General features: G+C 46.6%; 1 protein-coding gene across 2 annotated transcripts; it reads left to right on the top strand.

Annotated features, from left to right (window-relative positions):
- The first annotated feature begins 1,487 nt into the window (after window positions 1-1,487).
- LOC114020286 lies at window positions 1,488-22,828 on the top strand. 2 transcript variants are annotated; one of them, XM_037902595.2, is made up of 7 exons: window positions 1,488-2,084; window positions 13,574-14,041; window positions 18,235-18,375; window positions 18,720-18,785; window positions 19,435-19,522; window positions 20,636-20,638; window positions 21,538-22,828. In XM_037902595.2, the coding sequence occupies exons 1-7, from the start codon at window positions 1,934-1,936 to the stop codon at window positions 21,740-21,742; spliced, it is 1,122 nt and encodes a 373-aa protein (XP_037758523.1). In that variant the 5' UTR covers window positions 1,488-1,933; the 3' UTR covers window positions 21,743-22,828. The 2 variants fall into 2 exon arrangements, with proteins under 2 accessions (XP_037758523.1, XP_037758524.1); XM_037902596.2 differs by lacking the exon at window positions 18,720-18,785.
- The last annotated feature ends 183 nt before the right edge of the window (window positions 22,829-23,011 follow it).

Consider the following 23,011-nt stretch of genomic DNA (forward strand, 5'->3'; position numbering starts at 1 on the left):
TACTTCCCCTCTCGCAAACACAGAGTCTGAGTGTAGCAAAAGCCTTTTAATAAAGGAGGGAAACAATGCGGCATTATGTTGGGGAAACACCACAAGCAGGATTCATAACACCAACCATGAGCAAAAGACCCACCCCCAAGTAAATTTAGCAATGTCCTTTTCCCCTCAGGGCCTTAAGTCAGCAACCCAATTGTCACCCCCACCCCCCTACACACACAGTTTCTGTCTTTGGTCCGTGCAGCCCACCAGAGTTTATCTGCAGAGTTTACCTCCCAGCCTGGGTGGAAGTGGAAGGAGGTATGGGGGGCATGCTCTCAGGTCGACGGCCAAGTGCTATGCCTCTCCACAGGGTTCTGCTGAAGTCTTCACCACCAGCCACGCCCCTCCATCAGATGCCCTGTTGTCCGCTCCTCTCTGCCAACCACCCACGCTGCTCTCCATGCTAGCTGTCCTGCTGTCCGCTCACCAACTAATAGGATAAACATGGACAAGGATGGCACCAGAACAGTCCGGTACAAACACATTCCACAGAGATCACGAGGAAAGGGATGACCCATCCTAAAAGACAGCGTCAAAAGGATAATATGATGGACAGACTCGTTTGTTCAAACCAACATGTACCAGGAGAGAGGCAGCACCCCAACACACAGAGGGGTTGTACCTTGTTACGTAGAGGGCCTGCACCTCAATACGTCAGGAGTGATGTGTAATTTGTTTGTACCTGTGTATAAGAATGTACACCTGAGGAGTTGTCTTTGTCCAGCCTAGGGGGCAGTGGAGTGTCCCGTCACTGACTGAGCTGTGTCCATTGTCAGGGAGCACATATGTACTAGCAGAACTGTGTTTCGTTTGGCCATAAACCCGGCTGGGTGCCTTCGTACCTTATCGGAGCATGTGGTCATTGGGGGTTCTCTCGGGGTCTGCTGTGTCAGTGATCTGTGCAGAGCCGGGGCAGTACACAGAGGGAGCACACGCACGCAGCCGACTGTTATCAACATGGGTTAGAGCAGAGCATCACACTGGTGGCGTCTGACAACCAGGGCCGGCTCCAGGCACCAGCCTTCCAAGCAGCTACTTGGGGCGGCAGTTAGAAAGGGGCAGCAGTGTTTGTGCAGCGGCGGGAATTCGGCGGCGGCCCCTCCGTCCCGCCGGCCGTGGCGGGAAGTCGGCGGCGGCCCCTCCGTCCCGCCGGCCATGGCGGGAAGTCGGCGGCGGCTTCTCCCTTTTGCTGTCCATGGCGGGAAGTTTTTTCACTGCTTGGGGCGGCCAAAACTGTAGCGCCGGCCCTGCTGACAACAGAGCCCTGCTACCTCCACCATCTTTCTGTTGATCTCTGGCCCAACTTATGGGAAATCTGCTGTGGTTCCATTTGCCAACAACCACTTTTGTAAAAGGCTGTAACTCAGCACTTACAAAGGCCACCTCCAATCAATCATCCCAGGCTCTGCAGGAGCATGTCTCTTTAGAGACAGCAAACTCAAGCAGCCAGTGCCAGAGCCACAGTAACTTCAGTGTGCAGCATTCAGAAACTGTCCCGGGTACCGGGAAACTGGCTGCTCCAGCAGCTTTGTCTGCACTCTCCCTTTCTACTCCTAAGCCTGTCTCTGGATCCTTGGCCAGCCCAGGCTCTTTAGTATTCTCACCTCGTTGCCCACTAAGCAACTGCAGCTGCTGAGGAGCTGAGCTTTATGGCCTCTGACTGCTTTGCTGGTCCGTTTCCCCTGGTCTGGATTGTCATATAATTTCCCATAAGGGATCCGCAATTCCCAGCTGGGCATGGGAGCAACAGCCCCCTGATTGGAGCAGCAGGATTCTCTGGAAGCAGGAGCTGAGCAGAGTGTGGCTGGAAGCTGGTTCTTTGCCAGTCCTACGGTGCTAAAACAGAAAGTGGGGACTTTTTTCTTTCTTTCTTTTCCTTTGTCGTTGCTTTTGAATGAAAACAAGAGTGAGAAAAACAAACCAGCTCCCACTCTCCAGTCCTGATCATTCTTTTCGGGGACTCCTCTTCCCCCTTTGTTGCTGGGAAACAATGGAGTTTTTCAAGTGGAGCCTGCATTGGATGTGCCTCCTTCCTTTGCTACAAGGTAAGTTTTTCTCCTTGGCGATAGCCAAACAAGAACCCCTTTGCCCCGTAGACCTGAGTCCAGTTTGCTGCGACTGTAGAGTCTGTAGTTGTTTTATTGTAAAGCTCTAAATCCAGTAGCAGTGAAATGTGTTATTCTGCAGGTGCCTCTCCACACAGCATGGAACAACAGCTGGGTTTAAATACATCGAGTGACCATTTCTAGTTGTAAGCAGACATGCATCCCATGAGGCCAGAGAGCATTTCCAATGGTGTCCCAGCTGCACGGGGTGTTGAGAGGCATTGCTGGCTAGTGGTTTGCAGGCAGAACTCCTAGGTTCTAATTCTGCTTCTGACCTTGGGTAAGTCACTTAACTGTCCCGTGCCTCAGCTTCCCCATCTGAAAAAGTTTGTCAGAATGCAATGAATTAGTATGAGTGTTCAGGGTATGCCGGGGAAGATGCTTAACTGCTAGAGCCTGAAGGACTACAGCTCTTGTTGCTCATGAGGGATACTTTCTTTCAATTCATTAATTTTTGAAACTGCAGACAGAAATCACAGCTGTTTGCAGAGACGAACCAAACCCATTCACCCCGGAGCTTAGAGGAGCTCAGGCATAACAAGATTCCAACCCAAGCCAGCCCAACTTTTGGTCTGCAGGACCACCGCCTGCCTAACAAGATTTTGCAAAGCCACAAGGAAAGCTATCTGCATAGCATGCTCAGGGCTGGAATATCTCACAGTACTTTTGAGATCCTTCCCAGCTGTCACTCAGAACAGCAGCGATGAGCTCCAAAGGATGCCCTATCCCCAGGTCAGAGAGGGTCACCACTGTGATGTAGCCTGTGTGATGTTGGGCAGCAGTAAAGAGTTAAAACTGGGGGGAACCTTAAGCATCATGTCCCCACTCAAAAACAGGCACTAGTAAAATGAGCAGGGACCGATACAGCTGTAGATCAACCAAGGGGCTCTGGGTTATAATGGATGAACCTCTCCAGCCGTTTGCATAGTGAACATAGCTGCCAAACTCTGATGCCTTTTGTCCTGCATAACCCCAACCTGGATTTCCCCTTCCACCCGGGACAGGCTGAAATCCAAGCTGGTTGACTTACAGATCGTGTTGTAATAGCATGGGATGTGGATTGCACTCTGCTTGGTGATGACTGAGAGCTCTGAAGTGATAGTAACATTAACCATTTGGAGATAAAGGACATTTTCCCATTTATCCCAGCCCGGGCTGGGTAGCCTCAGAGCGACCCCCTCCCGCTTTCACCGTTTCCTATTTTCACCATAATAACAGGAAAACTCTATCCACTTTTACCCTAACAGCAGCCATAAACATGCATGCCCCAGTTCCAGACACATTCTCTCTAGGCCCCTGTTGTGGGACAAAAGTGAAGAATCACCGAAAGCATTGCTTTCTTCGAACACTGACCAAGGAACTTTATTGGAATAAAGAAAAACAACACGGTTCCTCATGCTTCTTTCTCTCTCTCTGTCTGTGGATTTCACTCTAGAACGCGGATTCTCAACCTTTTCCTTTTTGAGGCTCCCCCAACATGAGAACCACTGCTATAGAGCTTTTCCCTAACCCCCAATTCCTTCCTGCTGTAGCTTTTAAAGAAACAGTACACACCCTTATACCTCGGTAGGAGCTACCCTGACTCCCAGCTGACAGGAGAGCAATTTGGGAAGAAAGTCGTCACTGAATCTCGGGGCTTAGAAAGCAAGCCCTCATTGAAGAGCTTTGCCGTGGGCACCAGATTTGCTTGAATGGGCCCTGGTTTTAGTTACCCGAAATCAACACGGGAGAGAACAAAGGTCAAATTTCTGTGGGAGAACACAGTGCATACAGCAACGTTGTCCTAGGCTGTAGCCACTGGCTGCTGATTCTATGAGCTCTGTGCACAGCGAGTCCTTAAGAATGTAGGGCAGAGAAATCAAAAGGCATCATAGTCGGAGTGGCCAGGGTACAGATTCAGCTTGAATGAGCAAAAGTTCAAACCATCTAAAGATCACCAGTCTGCAGGACTGGGTGCAAAATCTCAGGAGAACAGATTTCAGAACAGGAAATTTGGGATACAGCTCTTCCTGCAGCTCTAGGGACAGAAAAACTGCAGATGGAACCTGGAAGCTCAGAGGCAGAAGCAGAAAGAAAAAATAAAAGGGGAAATGAACTCCTTGGTTGAGTTCTGGTGGAGCAGGTCTGGATCTGCCCTGGTTCTTATCTGACCTGTTTCTCTGCAGCCACCACTGATTTAGTTGTGAGAGTAGAAATCACAAGTGGGCACCTCACGCTGTTTAGAATATCAGAGCATTACAACTGGTCTAAACCAGAGAAATTACCCAGATTAAAGCCTCTCCAATATTCGTAAAACACTCTGCAGACACACACCCAAATGCCCCAAATGGTCTAACGAGTTTGAACAGATGACCTTTCATCAGGTTTAATAACCAGCTAAAGCTTAATAGGTTTATTCTGAATCAGTTCAGCACCAGTTCAGCACACAGACAAGCTGAAACAGATCAGTTAGTTCTAGGGTTACCACCCTTGAATGCAAAAAATAAATAAATAAATAAATAAAAATAAATAAATGCCACCTCCCCCACCTTCAAAACAAGCCCACTCAAACCCCAGCCACAAGGCAACTCTGCATCCTCCCGCCCCCCTTCCACAGCCGCTTATAGTGACTCACACCCTCTCTCACTGTGGGAGGGCTGACAGCTGCTGTATTTTCAACAGTTTTGATCTACCACTTAAACTGCAGAAGTGGGAACACTACAGCATCCTTACTGGACACAAACTTTGAACATTAGATACCCCAGTGTATTGCAATAATAATGCAATCTTTAAATACACGTAAAAAAAACCCCGGCAGATTAAATTATTTTTCTGGCAACTGGCAAATCCATAAAAAAAAAAGGGTCAGGCCGGTCAGATATTGGCCAGGTGGCAACCCTAGTTAATTCTCTCAGGGCTGACAATGCCAAAATATCTCCCAGAATGCACTGTGTCTGGGAGCGAGTCAAGAATTATGTAAAAAGAAAAGGAGTACTTGTGGCACCTTAGAGACTAACCAGTTTATTTGAGCATGAGCTTTCGTGAGCTACAGCTCACTTCATTGGATGCATAGCATATCGTGGAAACTGCAGAAGACATTATATACACACAGAGACCATGAAACAAAACTTCCTCCCACCCCACTCCCCCCCTGGCAACAGCTTATCTAAAGTGATCATCAAGTAGAGCCATTTCCAGCACAAATCCAGGTTTTCTCACCCTTCCCCGCCCCCCCCCCACACACATACAAACTCACTCTCCTGCTGGCAACAGCCCATCCCCCTTTGAAACCCCTCTTTATAATGCGCATGATAATCAAGGTGGGTCACCTCCAGCACTAATCCAGGTTTTCTCACCCCACCCCCCCCCACACACACCCCTTTCCAAAAACCACACACACAAACTCATTCTCCTGCTGGCAACAGCTCATCTTACAATGTGCACAGCAATAATCCAAGTTTAAAGTTCAAATCCAGACTCCAGCGAGAAACTGCTGAATTGGAATTCATTTGCAAATTGGATACTATTAATTTGGGCTTGAATAGAGACTGGGAGTGGCTAAGTCATTATGCAAGGTAGCCTGTCTCCCCTTGTTTTTTTCCTGCAAAACCACCCCCCAAGACGTTCTGGTTAAACTTGGATTATTGCTGTGCACATTGTAAGATGAGCTGTTGCCAGCAGGAGAATGAGTTTGTGTGTGTGGTTTTTGGAAAGGGGGGTGGGGTGGGGGGGGGGTGAGAAAACCTGGATTAGTGCTGGAGGTGACCCACCTTGATTATCATGCGCATTATAAAGAGGGGTTTCAAAGGGGGATGGGCTGTTGCCAGCAGGAGAGTGAGTTTGTATGTGTGTGGGGGGGGGGAAGGGTGAGAAAACCTGGATTTGTGCTGGAAATGGCTCTACTTGATGATCACTTTAGATAAGCTGTTGCCAGCGGGGGAGTGGGGTGGGAGGAAGTTTTGTTTCATGGTCTCTGTGTGTATATAATGTCTTCTGCAGTTTCCACGATATGCTATGCATCCAATGAAGTGAGCTGTAGCTCACGAAAGCTCATGCTCAAATAAACTGGTTAGTCTCTAAGGTGCCACAAGTACTCCTTTTCTTTTTACGAATACAGACTAACACGGCTGTTACTCTGAAACCTGTCAAGAATTATGGGATATGTACCAGATGGTGGTGCAACTGAAAACAATCTACGTGAATGCTTAAACCCATTCAATACAACTTTCAGAGTAGCAGCTGTGTTAGCCTGTATCCGCAAAATGAACAGGAGGACTTGTGGCACCTTAGAGACTAACCAATTTATTAGAGCATTAGTTATTGTGGGCTACCACCCACTTCAGCGGATGCATAGAATGGAACATATAGTAAGAATATATATATATTCAGAGAAAGTGGAAGTTGCCATACAAACTGTAAGAGGCTAATTAATTAAGATGAGCTATTATCAACATGAGAAAAAAACTTTTGTAGTGATAATCAAGATAGCCCATTTAGACAGTTGACAAGGTGCCACAAGTCCTCCTTTTCTTTTTGTGGATACAGACTAACACAGCTGCTACTCTGTAGCCTCTTACAGTTTGTATGGCAACTTCCACCTTCTCTGTATGTGTGTGTGTGTGTGTATATATATATATAATCTTCTTACTATATGTTCCATTCTATGCATCCGACGAAGTGGGCTGTAGCCCATGAAAGCTTATGCTCTAATAAATTTGTTAGTCTCTAAGGTGCCACAAGTCCTCCTGTTCTTTATTCAATACAACTGGTTCAGTTCTGTAGTGTAAACAGGGCCTAAGAAACCAGACATTCTCCTATCTGCAGCCTATTTCTCCCCCACCCCTAATACAGTCCTGTCCTGCTGGCATCTTAAAATCCCTCCCCACCCCCCGCTCCTGCTGCTGCGGGCAGCAAAGGAAGTGTATTTCATTTACCAGAACTCAAGTGTATTCAAATTCTCTGCTGGGGTGTAATCAATGGAATTATGCCAGCAGACAATTTTGGGTCAATGTTGTTCACTGGAAATCCCCTGCAGGAGAGCTGGGGATTTGAGCCTCCAGGTCTGTGTGCAGAATTTTTTTTTAAATGAGAAAACCCTTGTTTGTAATTGTGTGAATAACTCACTGCTGTAACTGGGTTCACGCGAGACCTCCTTCCCCCTGGCATGAAGGAATCTATGGTGGGGTTTTCAAAAGGGCTCCACGTTGTCCTGACTCTGCTCCTATTGAAACCAGTAGTAAAGTTCCCATTGCACTTACTGTATTGAGTAGCTGAAATAGCACTCTTGAAATAACCTTGCCGAGCGAGGCTGTTCCTTAGGGTATGTCGCCACTACAATTGAAGGTATGACTGCAGCCTAGGCCAGCATGCCCGAGCTAGCTTTCATCTAACTAGCATAACTAAACATGGGTGTGAAGATACAGTGGTAAGCCTGCCTGGAACCCTGGGTATACCTTAGGGTCCATGCACGGGTATGGCTAGTACTCAGCCCTTTTGAAAATCACACCACTTATTTATCTGTTTCTCTATGGTCTTAGTCCCCTACCTCTGGCCTTCATCTCTCTGTGCCTCACTTACCTCTCTCTATAATGGGTAAAAACTCTTCTTACCTACCTCACTGGGGTATTGTGTGGCCTCGTTGCCATATGCAAGCTCCAGCGATATATTTGGATGTGAGGCAGCAGCTTAGATCTATGGAAATCAGAGACGGAGCAATACGCGCCTCACTTGAGCCTCCTGTTCAGTGCGTTGGAAGATGCACTCCTTAGGGTTTGTCTACACAGCGCGGCGATGAGCACTTCTCTAGACCTCACACTTCCGGTGTGCGTGTTGCTTTGCCGTGTAAACCAAGCCTAAGAGGGGACCTAATGCAGGGATGTCAGGCTCATTCTGTCCCAAGGCCTGAATTACCCTTTTGGTCCGAGGTCACAGCAGAGTGGCAGGTGGCAGCGGAAGGTGACTGACAGTCGGCTGGCAAACGAGTGGCTGGCGGGGCCGTCAGCCAGCACAAGTGCTCAGATTGTGGAGCGAGCAAGGTGCTTTCTTCCCAGGTGGGAGGTGAACTCACAGAGATGCACCTCTGAACCCTGCGTCCTCACTGACCAAGGACAACCACTGTGAGTGGGGTGTGGTGAGGGAGCAGAGGCGGGCACCGAAAAGGAACTTTTGGTTGTAGAACTCAAGAACACGAGGCAGAAGACCCTGCCCCACAGACCTCTGTGCAGGGGACCAGTACAGGGCTTATTCGCTACTTAACATCCTCAAAAGAGGACTTAATCCCCACATAAACCTTGTGCTGGGCTTTGCACAGGGGCAAATTTCACTGTAGAGGAGCTATAAGAGAAATGGCCACAGACTCACCTGTGGCATAAGGAGCTGTCAACAGGGAATGGCAGCCCTGCCTTGGTAGTATTTTCCAGAGATTGTATTAACCACAAAAGCCTTTGATGGTTATGAGTGTTTAACCAGCTGCCTGCTGGGTTTTTCTTAGAAATACTCTGTGACTGTGTGTTTCTCTGTCTGGTCTTGAAACATGAATGGGCAAACACATGTATTAAAACACTGTGGTGTTTACAGCCCTGCTTCAGGAAAATGAAACCACCATGCCCTCCTTTGATTCTGGCATGGGTTGTTAAGGGGGTGCCCTTATTTTAGTTCTCGACACTATGATCCTTCCTCTCCTTTCTTACGTGCTTTGACATCTGCATCCAGTGAAATGGACGGGGTAGTTCATGCTTCACAGCTATGTTTCAGGCTCTCTGCAAACTCAGATGAGTTCATTTGGGTCACATTTTGAAGGTTTTCTCTGCAACCATAATAGTTAGAGACTAACTTTTTCTTTTAAACAAAAGCTGAGGCTCTGGAGAACAGCTGAAAGATCTGTAAGGGCCTCCTCTGGCAGCTGGTGCTTCACACCCTCAAGAGAACACACCCTATGCTTTGGATAATGCTGGTATGCTGAGGGCGAGGGTTACACCGAAGTACAGTTTTTCCTTTGGGACTGCTATTTGGAACCTAGTGCTCTTTGTTATTATGATGTCTTCTCTCTTTGTCTGCCACCTTATAACTAAGCAGCTAAGCATGAAAGGGTAACATCCACCCTGTTCAGAGAGCATGCACAAGGCCCATGTAGCACTTGTCTTATGCCCTAAAGGGGGTTGAAATCTGGATCCAAATTTCTGTGCTCTCCAATTGCTAATATTTAACTATTTCCCCTATATTATTAACCTTCAGGCTTTGAGCTTTAGGTATCTGCGTTTGCTTTTACAACCATTTGCAACCGGGCTTTTCATTGCTGGCTTCCAAATCGAGGCACTTTAAAAACAAACAAAACCCTCCTCGCTTGGCAAACAGTCCTTTGACTTTGCTGTGAGTCTTATCTGTGTCACAACTGCTGGATAAGGCCCAAAGGGCAGCTACCAAAACAGCCATCCTGTAGTACTGCCCTCGGCTCTTCTTGGTTTGAGTCCTTATTGATCTCTTTGCTGATTGCCAGGGGCTAGGCCCTCAGCTGATGTAACCTGGCATGATTTCCACGGAGCAGTGCTGCTTTAAACCAACCGAGACTCTAGCCCAATAATCAGGAGAGTGAGCTGGATTCATTCCGCCTCATACATCAGCCATAAAATTGCCACGGCATTTCAGCTGCAATGTCTATTACCAGGTGTGATGGAAGAGGCAGAAAGACACAGGGGTAGATTCACCTCTGAGCCGTTTTTATGTCCCTATTCAACAGTTACAGGGGGCCCAGTGCAGGCTGAGGCAACTCCAAGGGCTGCCCTAGGAGGTACCGTTGCTTCATTGGTCCCTTTGGGGCTTTGCAAGGGTGCAGGTCCATTGCAGCCATGCCCCCACCCCTTCCTTCTCCAGTCCACCTCTGCCTTGGAATGCCCCTGTGATGAATATTGCAATCCCATGCAGTATGTTTGGGGACTGCATTGTGTTAAGTGTATGGATCACTGTGGGCCAGGGACTGTATGCAACTCGGGGGGGGGTCGGGGGGGGGGGGGTTACCCCAGCTCCTCCAGGAACCAGAAGCAGTGGTGGGTGATTCAGTGGTGGGTGATTCAGGTAAACCCCTCCCAGAAGGGCACTCCCCCCGCCCCCACCCAGAGGCTCATACAGACTGTCTCAAACTGGATTTTCAAAAGACCAGCAGACAAAGAGAAGATTTTGGATATAAAACTGGATATATATTAAACTGACTCAGGGCCTTCTTTCTGAGCCAGCAAACAGACAGGACCTTCTGTTCAAGGGGGCCCCCAACCTTGCAAAAGGACTGGGAAAACGTTGGCCTACTAGGGCCCCATAAGACTGAGGGGTGATTCATGGTATGCTTAGCGTGTGTTTATATCTGTTTGATGCTTTTGATGTTTTCTCTGTAATACTTTTACCTTATAAATAAAGGTGCTGGCTTAGAAAGAGCTTGGTGGTAACTTGTAACTGCTGACAGTACTCTGATCATAGCCCTCGGAGAGAAAGCAATGCACCAGTGCTGGCCTTTAGGAAGACTGGCTCACTGGGGTTATGACAGTGTAAGGCAGGGAGATGTGAAGCCCTAAAACTCCCATCAGGAGGGAGAGAGACTCGGGTCTCCACCCAAGAGAAGTGACAGCTCAGAGCTGGGAACCTTAGTGGGTGCCCTCAAAGGACCATGAAGGTGCAATACAGGTGTAGTTACCCTTGACATTATGACAATGCCCAGATTTGCTGCAAAGGTGGTGCAGGGCCAGCGCAGGGCCTGGGAGGGATAGAAGCTTTCTGCCTGTAGGGGTATTCCCCAGGTTGAACTATGCCTGCTTTATGCCACCTTTGCACCAGCCTCACTGTCAGCCCAAGACACCTCTTTATAGAAAGGGGGTTCCCCTGAATTCTGCTAGATCTCAGACACTGGAGATAAGTTTCTCAAGGTGGGAGAAGTATATAACCCACGCTAGGGGAGGGTCTTGGTCCCCCACTTCTAGTGGCTGGTCTGTACAAGAGGATATGAGTCTAATACAGGAAGTTATTCCTTTAACTCAAGCATTTGAGGCTGTTGCTTTTAGAACTGCAGTTCCTGGGTTCAAGCCCTGACAGCAGCGTAAGCATGGTGATTTACATCCACCAACTGGTTGACATGAGTCTCATAGCTTGTTCTGGAGGTCCTCAGGACCTGCTGCAGTTTCACAAGAGCTGTTCAGAAGCGTAGCGATGAGTCTTGGAGGAGCCCTCCTGCAGCTTTTGGGATTTGCTGGGATTGCCTGGATGACTTACAGGGCAGCTGTGGAGGCTGGCTGGAGCTCCTGCTCACTTTAGTTCCAACGGTTTGACCCTGATGACAGCTGTGCATTGGTGGGGTTAGATGATTTGTAAATGACTACCTCAATTCTCAAGGCCTGAGAACATTCTGGGAAATTGGCTTGGACATGAGGTTACTGGGGCCATTTGTAAAAGCCTGAAACTATCACAGCCAAACTGGGATTTCTGGTCACCGTGTCTTTCCTGCTACCAATACCTTAGCAAGGGGCTGCTGCAATCATTTCCCTCCCTGCTTTACAAAAAGGCCCATGTATCCATGTGCCACTGAGAGGAGGGGTAAGTGACTGGGGAAACCTATTCATTCGTTTTCCTCTCTCATAACCAGGGAAGAAGGCTGCATCACTGAGAAAGCAAACAAACTGATATCTAGTGCCACTGGATACATTTACACTGTTCCTGAAAAAAAAATTTGTGGATCGCAGATTGGATGTGGATACAAATTTTGTATTCGCGCAGGGCTCTAGAGATACTTACTCTGCTGAGGACCATACTGTAACCCGTCTATGGATAAACGGAGCACTTCACTGTGTAGGCCCCTCTAACCCTCCTTGTTCACCAGCATTAAGCATTTAATTTATTAATATTTAAATGAAATAACATTTTAGAAGCTGAAAAGTGAACTCCGTCCATTCTCTTCTCAGTAGGTTCAGGAACAGCCAGAAAGTCCCTTAGTACTTTTTCCTGAATTAACAAACAATATTAGACATGTAGTCTAGCAGGAGACTGGAGTTTCCTACAAGCAAGCCTAACAGTTCTTTAATCTATTGTTTCCCTTCGCACCCTGCTGTGCTCGAAGTTTTGTTTTGCGTTGTCACTCTGTCCCTTCACATACTGCGTTAGTGACTTGGTGCCAATGAAAAGTATTGTTCTTTGTGCCAAGAGGGGAAATTCTGCAGAGGAAGGTGTTAAGATCATTATCAGGATTCCATTCTAAAGTTATCTTTCAGTCTCCTTCTTGCTCTTCACATTTCAGACTTTTTCCTTCAGGCTTTGCAGGTTTTAACTCTCGGGGTGAATGTGAGAATTTTTCACCACTGAGGGAATAAATGATCAAATTCTTAAAGTTACAAATATTATATAAATGACCTAGGGGAAATGTGGTGAGAATCTGAAATGTTTGTTTCCATACCTTTCTCTTCAAAACCAAATTATCATTCAAAATTTGGTAGGGACATAATATGTTTTATGCAGCAGAAGAGATGCATCTATTAGAGATGTACGGCAGAGTGTTTAAAGGGTATTTCAGGATGCTCGTGGGTCAGATTTATGGTTGATTTTGGAATGAATACAGATGAAATCCTTTCAGTTGACTGGCTGGTATCTACCACTTAAAGGTCCCAGAACCTTTGTTGCTCATTGCAAAAAATGATCACTACAGAAGCTCAAAAGCTAACAGTATTGTGATTCGGGCTGTCTTCCTACAGTTAAGAGAGAATTATAGGGCAGTTCTATGGACCATCACTAGGTGGGTAACCCAGTTGCCTGGGACTTCTCAGGTCTGGAACCCTGACATCTGGGCAGTGATATTGGATGCAATAATTGTATTGTTGATTGAATAGTTGTGAGTCACCTTATCTAATCATTTCCAGTGTTTTTAAGGCTTACCGTTTTATTTCCATTGTTGCCATAGGAAGTAGCCACAGAGCCCAGCATAGTGACCCACAGTGAAGTACTAAGTGAGATTAACTAAGCTTGTCAACATTTTTTGAATTTCAATGAAATTTTTCATACGAAAAACTTAATTCTGATAGGAAAAAAATCATCAAATTTTCGGAGGTTTCTCATTGGCTCTATAGCTGACTGATATTTTCCAATTTTTTGAAAATTTCATAGAAATTCAAAAAAATGGTTGTGAAATTTGTAAAAAAAAAATTTCTATTGGCTTTACACATTAATCACAATATTATTACTTCTTTCCAACCTTGTTCCTTGATACCAATGCACCATGCCTTCCTCAAGAAATGCAACCCTGGGAAATTAAAACTTTGAGCGTGGCTATTTTTTTCTTTCTTATCTAGAATATGAAAATGCAGCAACAAGTGGTAGGCTAAGAGTCTCTCTTTTCCTAGGCATGAGCTAACGACTGATGCTCTGCAGAAGTGTGTTTGTCTTGTGCGTGTAAGGTACTAAACTCTGCTTTGATTGTACTGCAGTATCAGAGGGGCAAAGCTTCCTCATAAAGAACATCCGGCTGGAAAAATGCATCCAGGTCGCCCACCATGACAGCGGCCAGATCAGCCTGGCTGATTGCAAGCTGCACTCCCAGCAGCAGCAATGGAGGTGGGACCCCAGAACAAAGTCCATCGTCAGCCTTAAAACCAAACAGTGCCTGACCATCCACAAGCCGCAGGAGTTCGCATCAGCCTACCTGGAGCCATGCGGGGACGGGGCGCGCCAAACGTGGGCTTGCAGCAAGAAGGGACACTTGACCTTGCACGGCCTGGGCTTGCATCTCAACGCGAAGCAAGGCCACAAGGTCTTTGTGTCCCGGGAGAAAGACAAATTCAGCAAGTGGAAGACCCTGTCAGATGAAACTGTCTGTGCTGTCAGCCCCACAGTGGCTCCCAGGCTTGGTGACCTGATGCAGGAAGCTGCAGATGCATTGGTGTGGGTTCACGAAAGTAAGAAGAGGTGGATTTAACATTAGCAACCTATTTACTCTTTGGGATCCATCACCTAGAATCCATCTAACACCTGACTTAACAGGCTTGTAGCTCATGTAAAATCATTCTCATGCATGATTGCTCTGGCCCTGGTCCACAAGATACTGAGAAGCTTTAGTGACATCCCAAACACCCTCAGCTACCATTGATTTCAGCGGCAAATGATAGGTGCTCAGCACTTCAGAGGTTTGGGTCCCTATATATCAATATATAAAAACAGTGACGGGCAAACCTCAAAAGGTTTTTGTCAAAAGGTTTCTGACAACCCTGCTTGTCAACTTGCCTTGTTACATAGTTTAAAACCTATTTTGGGGATGAGCACCATATAGTTTGGAATATTCTCTGAATCACCTGAAACTTTGGGGTTTGCTAAAAGTGGGGTGGCCATTTCATTAAAGTCAGGCTTTCTTTCATGGGATTTCTGATACTTCCTACTACTGGATGGGCCCTAAAATCCTAGACTAACTGCCTCCTCTTTCATCACACTCCTACTCTGGACTGATCAGAAAAAGTCTTTTTTTTTTTTTTTTTTAAGTTACCTGCATTATTGAGAGGCTATTTTTAAAAAAAAAGAAAAAGAAAAGAAAGCTTGATTCAATTTTCAGAATAGTAGATTGCAGAGAATTCTCTTTCTCTGTTCAGTCCCAACTAGTTCACTCATCCCTGATGAAATCACAGGTCTTTCCTCACTCTTGTGATCTGCTGACCACGATCATCTAATCTGATCTTCCTAGATTGCAAACCAGCGCACCCTAACCCCAGCAAGGAAGGGGAAGAAGTGGAAGTTGGTATTGCTCATTGTGAAGCTCCTGGGGGTACTCAGGGCTGTGAGGCCACCTCACCACTACCTGCCCTTAGCATGAAGCAGTTCTGCCTCATGCCTGCTGTAGCACAGGTCCCTGAAACAAACAGCCTCTGGCCATTGACAAGCCCTGCCTTCCAGGGCTCCGCAGACCTCACCCGCTCTGTGCAGGCTAGTGACAGACACACACCAGTCCCTTCTATCAGCATCCCCCTCTCTAGCATCCAGCCCATCTGGACACTTACAGGACTTACCAGGAGGGACAGAGTACACACAGTTTGATTGGAACAACTCAGGATCAGGCCCTTTATAACCACACAGCACTGTAATTTATTTCTAGTGAGAACAAATATGTTTATTAACAAAGGTTCCGATTTTAAGAGATGGTAAGAACGACTGGCTACATGTGAAACAAAAGGTATAATATGCTTCTTAGAGTCTAAACCTGATTTTAACAAGCTAAAATCCCTGTCTAAAGCTGTTTCTCACATAAAGCGTCCTTCCAGCATCATCAACCCACAAGGCGGGGATCCACCATTCATGGATACAAAAAGCACTGTCCTTTTTGTTCCTTCAGTGGTGGGAAAAAGAGGGGTCCTTCTAGTCTTCCTCCTATGCCCCAATGCTAATTGTCTTTGCACCCCAGTGATAGGACAAACGCCTGCAGTTCTGTCTCCAGTGTCTTCCCATTCTGACATCACATCCTTATGTTAACTGGGAATGCAAATGTAGCTCCTATTGTATTTGGCTTACAATGCTTAATTTTACTTTGGAGACAGGGATAAGTGAATAAACATGCTTTGTCTGGCAGAAAAACCTGTTTGTCAACTGTGCCTTGTTACATAGTTTAAAACATATTTTTAGTAGGCCCATAGAACTCCTTATACAGTGTCAGTACATACATTTCACAGCAATAGTAATGACCAGTGTGTCATCAGCTTTCATTTGATACCTTACAGGACACTTTTTGGATAAATACTATGAAAGTAGTGTGATAGGTGTAGTGAATTTGTCAGGCCTGACAAGAGTTGCTGATACAGAGTAGTTGGCACTGAGAGGCTCTTAGGGTCACACATGATATCGGAATTGGAAAATAACCAATGAAAAGTAACTGATTTTAGAAAATCAGAATAGTGGGGGGAGGTTGGTTGTTTCAATATTGCCAACCCCAGATGTTCAAACCTCATGCTGGGCCCTCCAAAATAATGAGGTCATCTTTGAAATCATGATATTTCATACTGATAATTTTGGGGTTCTCCTTATTTGCCTTCTGGTTTGCGGGCCTTTAGGGTGCCCTTAGGTCACGTTTTCAAGCCTTCTTCAATCATGAGAAACTTATTTTATGTTTAAAAAAAAAAAAAAAAGAAAAAAGGCTGAGGGTAGATGATTCCACATAATGGAACTTAAAGACGAATACCAGAAATCACAAGACTTGTGATGAAATCGCAAGAGCTGGCAATGCTGTTGAGAGAGTTTTCTTTATGATTTCAAACAAAGTGTAATCTACTGGCTATGAGTTCATAGCTCTGTCCCTGGTCCTACCTCAGGGAGCTGGGCAGTGCAGCTCATGTGGTAGTCAGAGTTAATATCTAAGAAGGAGAAACTAATCCAGAATCCAGAGGCAGCCTGCTAAGGAGCTAGAAAAATCCTTGTGGGTCCCTTGGCACCACCATTCTTACTAGAGACTGGAGACAATATGGTCCACTGGCCTGAGCGCAGGTCTGAGAGCCAGGATCACCTGGGTTCTAAACCTGACTCTGCTCTGGTACCTTTGGGCAAGTCACTTACCTTCCCTGTGCCTCAATTTCCTCATCTGTAAAATGGGAGCACCGCTTTTAAGTGACTGTTGCCGTCTTAGTAATAGATGTTAGAACAGGTTAGACGAACACCTCTCAGGATGGTCTAGCTAATACTTAGTCCTGCCTCAGTGCCGGGGACTGGACTAAATGACCTGTCTAGGTCCCTTCCAGTCCTACATTTCTATGATTCTGTGCTTTCGCTAGTTCTAGTGTCTAAGCTCTAGGCTAGCTCTCAGCAATAGATATCAGATGTTGGTAGCGTTTCCAGGATCTTTAGTAAGAAGCAGTGTGGATAATTAGCCAGCTCACCATCCAATCAGATTCCTCCTTCCTTTCAGCCCATTTGGGTTATAAACTGGGAAGTGGGTTCATGACAAGAACATTTTCCTTACAAAGTTGTCTACAGAATTAAATACCTGGAGATCACATCCGTTCCCCACTCTTCAGCTCCAGGGTCCACAAAAGGATTGGGACATGCAGTGAATGTTCCAGTGCTTTCTGTAATGGTTCCCACCCATTCCCCTGGGGACACTATTTCACTGTCACAAGGTTTTTCGTGATATTAAGGCTTTACTCTTCTCTTGGGTTGTTTGAGTTGCTTGGTAAATTAGTCCCTTTTTCCCCACAATCCCTTTACTTTCTCCAAGACTAAGACCAGCTGGACCCCCCAACTCTTCATTCAGACAATGAAGCTGTCACCCCTGGAGTGCAGGTCTCCTTTTATTCCTTACACTGTTTGGTGTAATAGCATCACTCCTGGTTATACACGCTGCAAATTCTCCAGAGAGGCTGGCATGTCACCTCTGCTCCCACAGCAGCGTCTAATGGAACAATTGTATCCCAGAGGCAGGGAACCTCCTCTCCTCCTGCTACCCAGTCTAGACTGATGATCAAGAACAGGGAAAGGGGGCTCTGATTTGCTGCTCTGATTTGCCGCCCAGTGCCAAGGTCAGAATGCTAGTCATGTACCCCCAGACCACCCGAAATAACTCCCCTAGTCTTTGGTGCTTAGAGCTATCTGATATTTAATCACCAGCATTTGAGAACTGAAAAGCTTGTGCCTACTTCACTCGTCAGTAATGCTCATAGACAACATATCCTATCATTTAACATCAATTTGGCCACGTCCAGTCATTTAACATGTCGGGAAGGCGCGTGTGTGTGTGTATCTCAGCTCTGACTCTGCTTGTACTCTCCGTCGTGCTTGATCTTTTAACGGTTGGTTTGTACCATGCCCATCCTCCTTAGACTGGATGTTCCTCAGAACAGGGACCTCGTCTAAGCCCACTGGCCAAATTCTGCCCTGACCACCGGTCTGATCTTGCAAGCTGCTGAGCGCTCTCAGTTACATTTGAAATTCATGAAAATGGAGGGCCCCACTGGATTGGGCCCTTGCAAATCATGCAATCCAAATTGCCTCAGGGAGGCTGCAGGAGAAATAAGCCAGGGCAAGCTTTGTCCCAGTGTGGTTTTTTGAGGGACACGCAAGCCCAGGGTGCTGTATAGAGAAAAAACACTAACTGTCTGCATCTTTGTTCTTTTTTTCTAAGCTAAAACCATCAGTTCCTCAGCAAAGAGCCACACCAGCTCCAGGGGCTCTCTGCTGGAGTTGCCTGCCTCCACGTTGGCTGAGTTTAACAGCACAGTTCCTCCACCATGGAGCCACCAGATGCTTCTAGCAATGGAGGAAGGTGGGTACTTTGCTTTCCTGAATGCACGTGTCTGAAGAGCAGCAGCGGCTGCAGTTTGGTCCCGGTCACGTCACACCGCTGTGATGCTTGTCTTGGCAGTGGGAAGCAGTGCACTGAAGTGGGGCTATGGCTGCCCCAGATGTGCTACAGTCAGAACTATAGTGGTGCACAGCCACTCTTAGGCACGTCAGCAGGGCTCCCATGCTCTTCCCACCCTGATAGCAAGGGGTCCTGCAACTAACGCGCAGCCATAAAGAGAAAGGAAAATGCAGTGCAATTCTCCCTCCTATTTGGCAGTACAGCCCACTAATGTGTGCGTCTCTGCTCCTTCCCCACCCTCGCAGAGGTGCCTGGCCAATTTAAAAATCAACCTGGACACCGAGGGAAAGGTGCTGGGGCCAGGTCTACAGGTATGTTGAAACAACCAATGAGAAAAGGGAAAAGACAGGGTGGAGTGCGGGTGCCAATATCCCTTCATCTCCCTACAAATGGGAGACCCCTTGGTGCTATCTGATGCTGATGCTGCTCAGTGCTCCAGAAAGAACTAAAGCACCCCCCTTCATGCAACTGCCTGCTGTATGCCCTGGGGGAGAAATTCCTCCTGGGGAAGAAATTCCTCCTAGGGATCAGCTGCACCCCCGGCATGGGAGTAAGAGTTACTATGATTGAGTGCTGAATCCCATTCCACCCTGAGCTTACTGTTGATATCCAACAGTCGTTGTCCCTTGCTCCTGCCACCCCTTGCATCCCAGAACTCTGGATTGTGGGGCAAAGAATTTTGAACATTCATTACCCTCTGAGAAAGGGGGGGAAACCTGCCAGGGACAGGCTGTAAAACTGCAGCCCTGAGCATATGGCAAAGCTGGCCCATGACCCCATGAACAAGGAGACCACCCATAAGTCATCTCCCCCACCCACATCCTCTGCTACTCTTGATGGGGCTATAACAGTCCATTTTAGTCTGGAGGGATATTACAGGGGTTTTTCTTGAAAGAATAACAGAGCAAAGGGGTTAAGTGAGGAAAATGTGTGTGAACATGCAATCTGATTCCATTTCAGCCACCAACTGGAAGACAGCCATGCTAGTCCTCAGCCCCTTCGCATTTATATTGGGGCTGATTATACTGACGCTGAATGTTCGTTACAAGTAAGTGGGACGAAGTTTCTCCCTTAGCTGCTTTACTGTTGTCACAGCTGTGCAATTAAAGGCCTGAAAGCCACAAGTGTACTAGCATATCAACCTCCAGGCCACATGCAGGCCCCCACCCCTTCCCATCCCCATCTCTGAAAGTTTTGTCCACGTTTTGGTCATCTCTCTCCTTGGACTACAGTAGAACCTCGGAATTACAAACACCTCAGGAATGGAGGTTGTTCGTAACTCTGAACAAAATGTTATGGGTGTCCTTTGAACAATTGACTTCATACAGCGTTGAAACTTTACTATGCAGAAGTAAAATGCTGCTTTTAACCTTTTAACAAGCACCAGGACAGTTTCCTTACCTTCTCAAATCTTTTTTTAAAGGGAGTTTAACACAGTACTGTACTGTATTTGCTTTTTTGTTGTCTCTGCTGCTGCCTGATTGCGTACAGTAACTCCTCGCTTAACGCTGTAGTTCTGTTCCTGGAAGATGCAACTTTAAGTGAAACGATATTCAGCAAATCCAATTTCCCCATAAGAATTAATGTAAATAGGGGGGGATTAGGTTCCAGGGAAATTTTTTTCACCAAACAAAGGTGTGTGTGTGTGTATATATATATACACACACACAGTATAAGTTTTAAACAAACAATTTAATGCTGTACACAGCAATGATGATTGTGAAGCTTGGTTGAGGTGGTGAAGTCAGAGGGTGGGATATTTCCCAGAGAATGCCTTACGGCTAAATGATGAACTAGCACTCAGCTGAGCCCTCAAGGGTTAACACGTTGTTAGTGTAGCCTCACACTCTACAAGGCAGCACGAATGGAGGGAGGGGAGACAGCATGGCAGAGAGAGACAGAGATACACACGGTGTGTGAGAGAGAGACGCACATTGCCCCTTTAAAGTACGCTGACCCCACTCTAAAAAAAGAAAAGGAGGACTTGTGGCACCTTGGAGACTAACAAATTTATTTGAGCATAAGCTTTCGTGAGCTACAGCTCACTTCATCGGATGCATGTAGTGGAAAATATAGTGGGGAGATTCGGATACAGACTAACACTGCTGCTACTCTGAAACCTGACCCCACTGTAAGTACACTGCCTTTTTAAGTGGATCAGCAAGTTGAGACAGCAGCTGCCAGCAAGATCCCTCTGTTCTGAGCCCTGTCCTGCCCCCCCGTGGAGATAAAGTGCAGTACAGGAGCAGGGGGAGGGGGGAACCCTGACATTAGCCCCCCTCTTACCCCTCTACACCCAACTGCAGACCAAGCAGGAGGCTCCCGGGAGCAGCTCCAAGGCAGAGGGCAGGAGCAGCACACAGCATTGGGGGAGGGACAGCTGAACTGCCCAGCAATCGATAGCCTGCTGGGAGGCTGCCGCACAGGGAACTTAGGGGAGCGGGGAGCTGATGGGGGGGGCTGCCGGCCCACCCTGGTTCCAAGCCCCCACCAGCTCACTCCAACGGGCTGCTCTTCCTGCAAGCAGTTGACAAAGCAGGTGGCTGCCAAATAACGTTATAAGGGAGCACTGGGCAACTTTTAACGAGCATGTTCTCTAATTGATCAGCAACATAACAACGAAACGTTAACCGGGGCAACTTTAAGTAAGGAGTTACTGTACTTCTGATTCCAAATGATGTGTGTGGTTGACTGTTCAGTTTGTAACTCTGAGGTTCTACTGTATAATCTTCTCCTCTCTGGCCTCTTGCTGCTTCATCCCTCCTTCCCTCCAAAATGCAGCTGGTAAAGTCTTCTCCCTCTCCTGTTTCGATCACGTTATACCCAGAGAGGGGCCGGTCTGCGTGAGAAGCTTGCTGCTGCCGCCCATTGCATACCTGTTCTGGGGATAAAGGAATTCAGGCTCCAGGGCTGCTGATCCAGCTCTAAATTCACATGGGAAAGCGAGTGGCAGGCAGATACAATTACTAAATCTGTTGAGAAGGGCATTGCCCACCTTGGATATAAATGAAATTTTAGGCGAAATAACTGATTTTTTGGTCCCACTTTTTTCTGTCCTTCTAGGAAGAAGAAGCTCTCTGCTTTGAAGAGTTACCCAGAGAGCTGCAGCAGAGCTGGCTTACAGGAGCAGTCCCCATTAACGGTGACAGCAGGCAGCTGGCAACGCAGCATTCCAGACTCTCATTCCCCTTCCTTGCAGCACGGGGAAATACTGATTGAGTGGAAGGATGGGACCGTCACTCCCCTTTTTGATAATGCTAACTTTTAGATGGGCTACCTCAGCACTAACTGAGCCCGTTGCTTCTATGCTATAGTGCCCTCTGCTAAGATACTCCCACTGGGAACAATCTGTCCTTAGTGAATTTTTTTCAGTAGCCTAATGGCTTTGGTAAAAACCAGCAAACACTATTTAACACTTGAGAACAATCACATGATGTGGCACAAAGTTGTAGCAAGCAGGGCAAATTGTGTTCTGTTTGTTGCGATGCACAGTGCTTAACCGTTCTCAAGAGTTCTGATTTATTCTGTAAGGAGACCCATATGTAACCACAGAGTGCCTGGCTGGTTTCTAATGCTCCTTGCCTTTTGCTTTCCTTTGGATTCTAGCACCACTGATCACACAAGAAATGTTATTCCTCCAAGTCAAATGGAAAGGTGAATAAACAAATCCTGGTAGGTTTGATTTGACTTCAAAATGGAAACCTGGATCCCCGAGCCAGCTATGCGCTCAAAAAGCTGCTCAGTGACTTTGGCCATAAGAGAATGTGTCACTTAGCAGCTCCGCCTTCAGCAGCCAAAACCAAAATGGTTGTCCCGGACCTTCTCCAGCCATTTGCTGAAGTTCCCCCCCTAAAATATTAAGGGAGAACAGTTTCTTTTTTCTAAATAAAAGACATCGCACTCCACCTTTCCATCCGGAGCCATTGCAAACCAGCTGGTGGCAGAGCAGCTGACTCACCAAGAGTTTTATGTTCCTGGTACACAACACTAATTTACAATTCTACAGCACTTTTCATCCCTCCAAATCATAAAGCACTTAAAGAATGCTACATGTGCAGTGCCATTAACATGCAGCTACCAACCATGGCTTCAGCTAATACAGCACTCTTTGTTTTGGCCAATGGCTGTTCACCACTGTTGACTGAGTAGAATGGGTTACTTGAAAATGGCTCTATATTCTTGTTTAATATATATTCTTGACTTAAACAAAGCAATGCCATTGTTTACATGGTGTTGGTTAAGCAGAAGCTGAAAAATAATGAAAATATGACTGTGAAACAGCACACGTTGTTAGTCATTTTCTCTTGCTTGTTTATGGATTGATTTTCTTTAAAAATAAAAAAAATCTTTGCTCTTTTGTTGTTGTGACAGTTACTAACACAACACCCCCCACATGCTCTTCATCACTCGCTGGCATTTGGTTTGAAACAGTGTTCATAATAAAGCTGAGTTTAAAAAAATATCAGGAGAATTGAAGTCATTTCTCTTGCTAAGGCACAATGCACTGCTGTATCTGTGCAAATCATCCAGTAGAGAT

Source organism: Chelonia mydas, chromosome 5 (assembly GCF_015237465.2).
Source record: "Chelonia mydas isolate rCheMyd1 chromosome 5, rCheMyd1.pri.v2, whole genome shotgun sequence".
Taxonomy (NCBI): domain Eukaryota; kingdom Metazoa; phylum Chordata; order Testudines; family Cheloniidae; genus Chelonia; species Chelonia mydas.

Coding starts and splice junctions, on each gene's coding strand:
- LOC114020286 (XM_037902595.2), top strand. CDS start 1,934: ATGAAAACAAGAGTGAGAAAAACAAACCAGCTCCCACTCTCCAGTCCT. Junction 2,085..13,573: donor CCTCCTTCCTTTGCTACAAG/GTAAGTTTTTCT, acceptor ATTGTACTGCAG/TATCAGAGGGGCAAAGCTTC. Junction 18,786..19,434: donor TGCTGGGGCCAGGTCTACAG/GTATGTTGAAAC, acceptor ATTCCATTTCAG/CCACCAACTGGAAGACAGCC.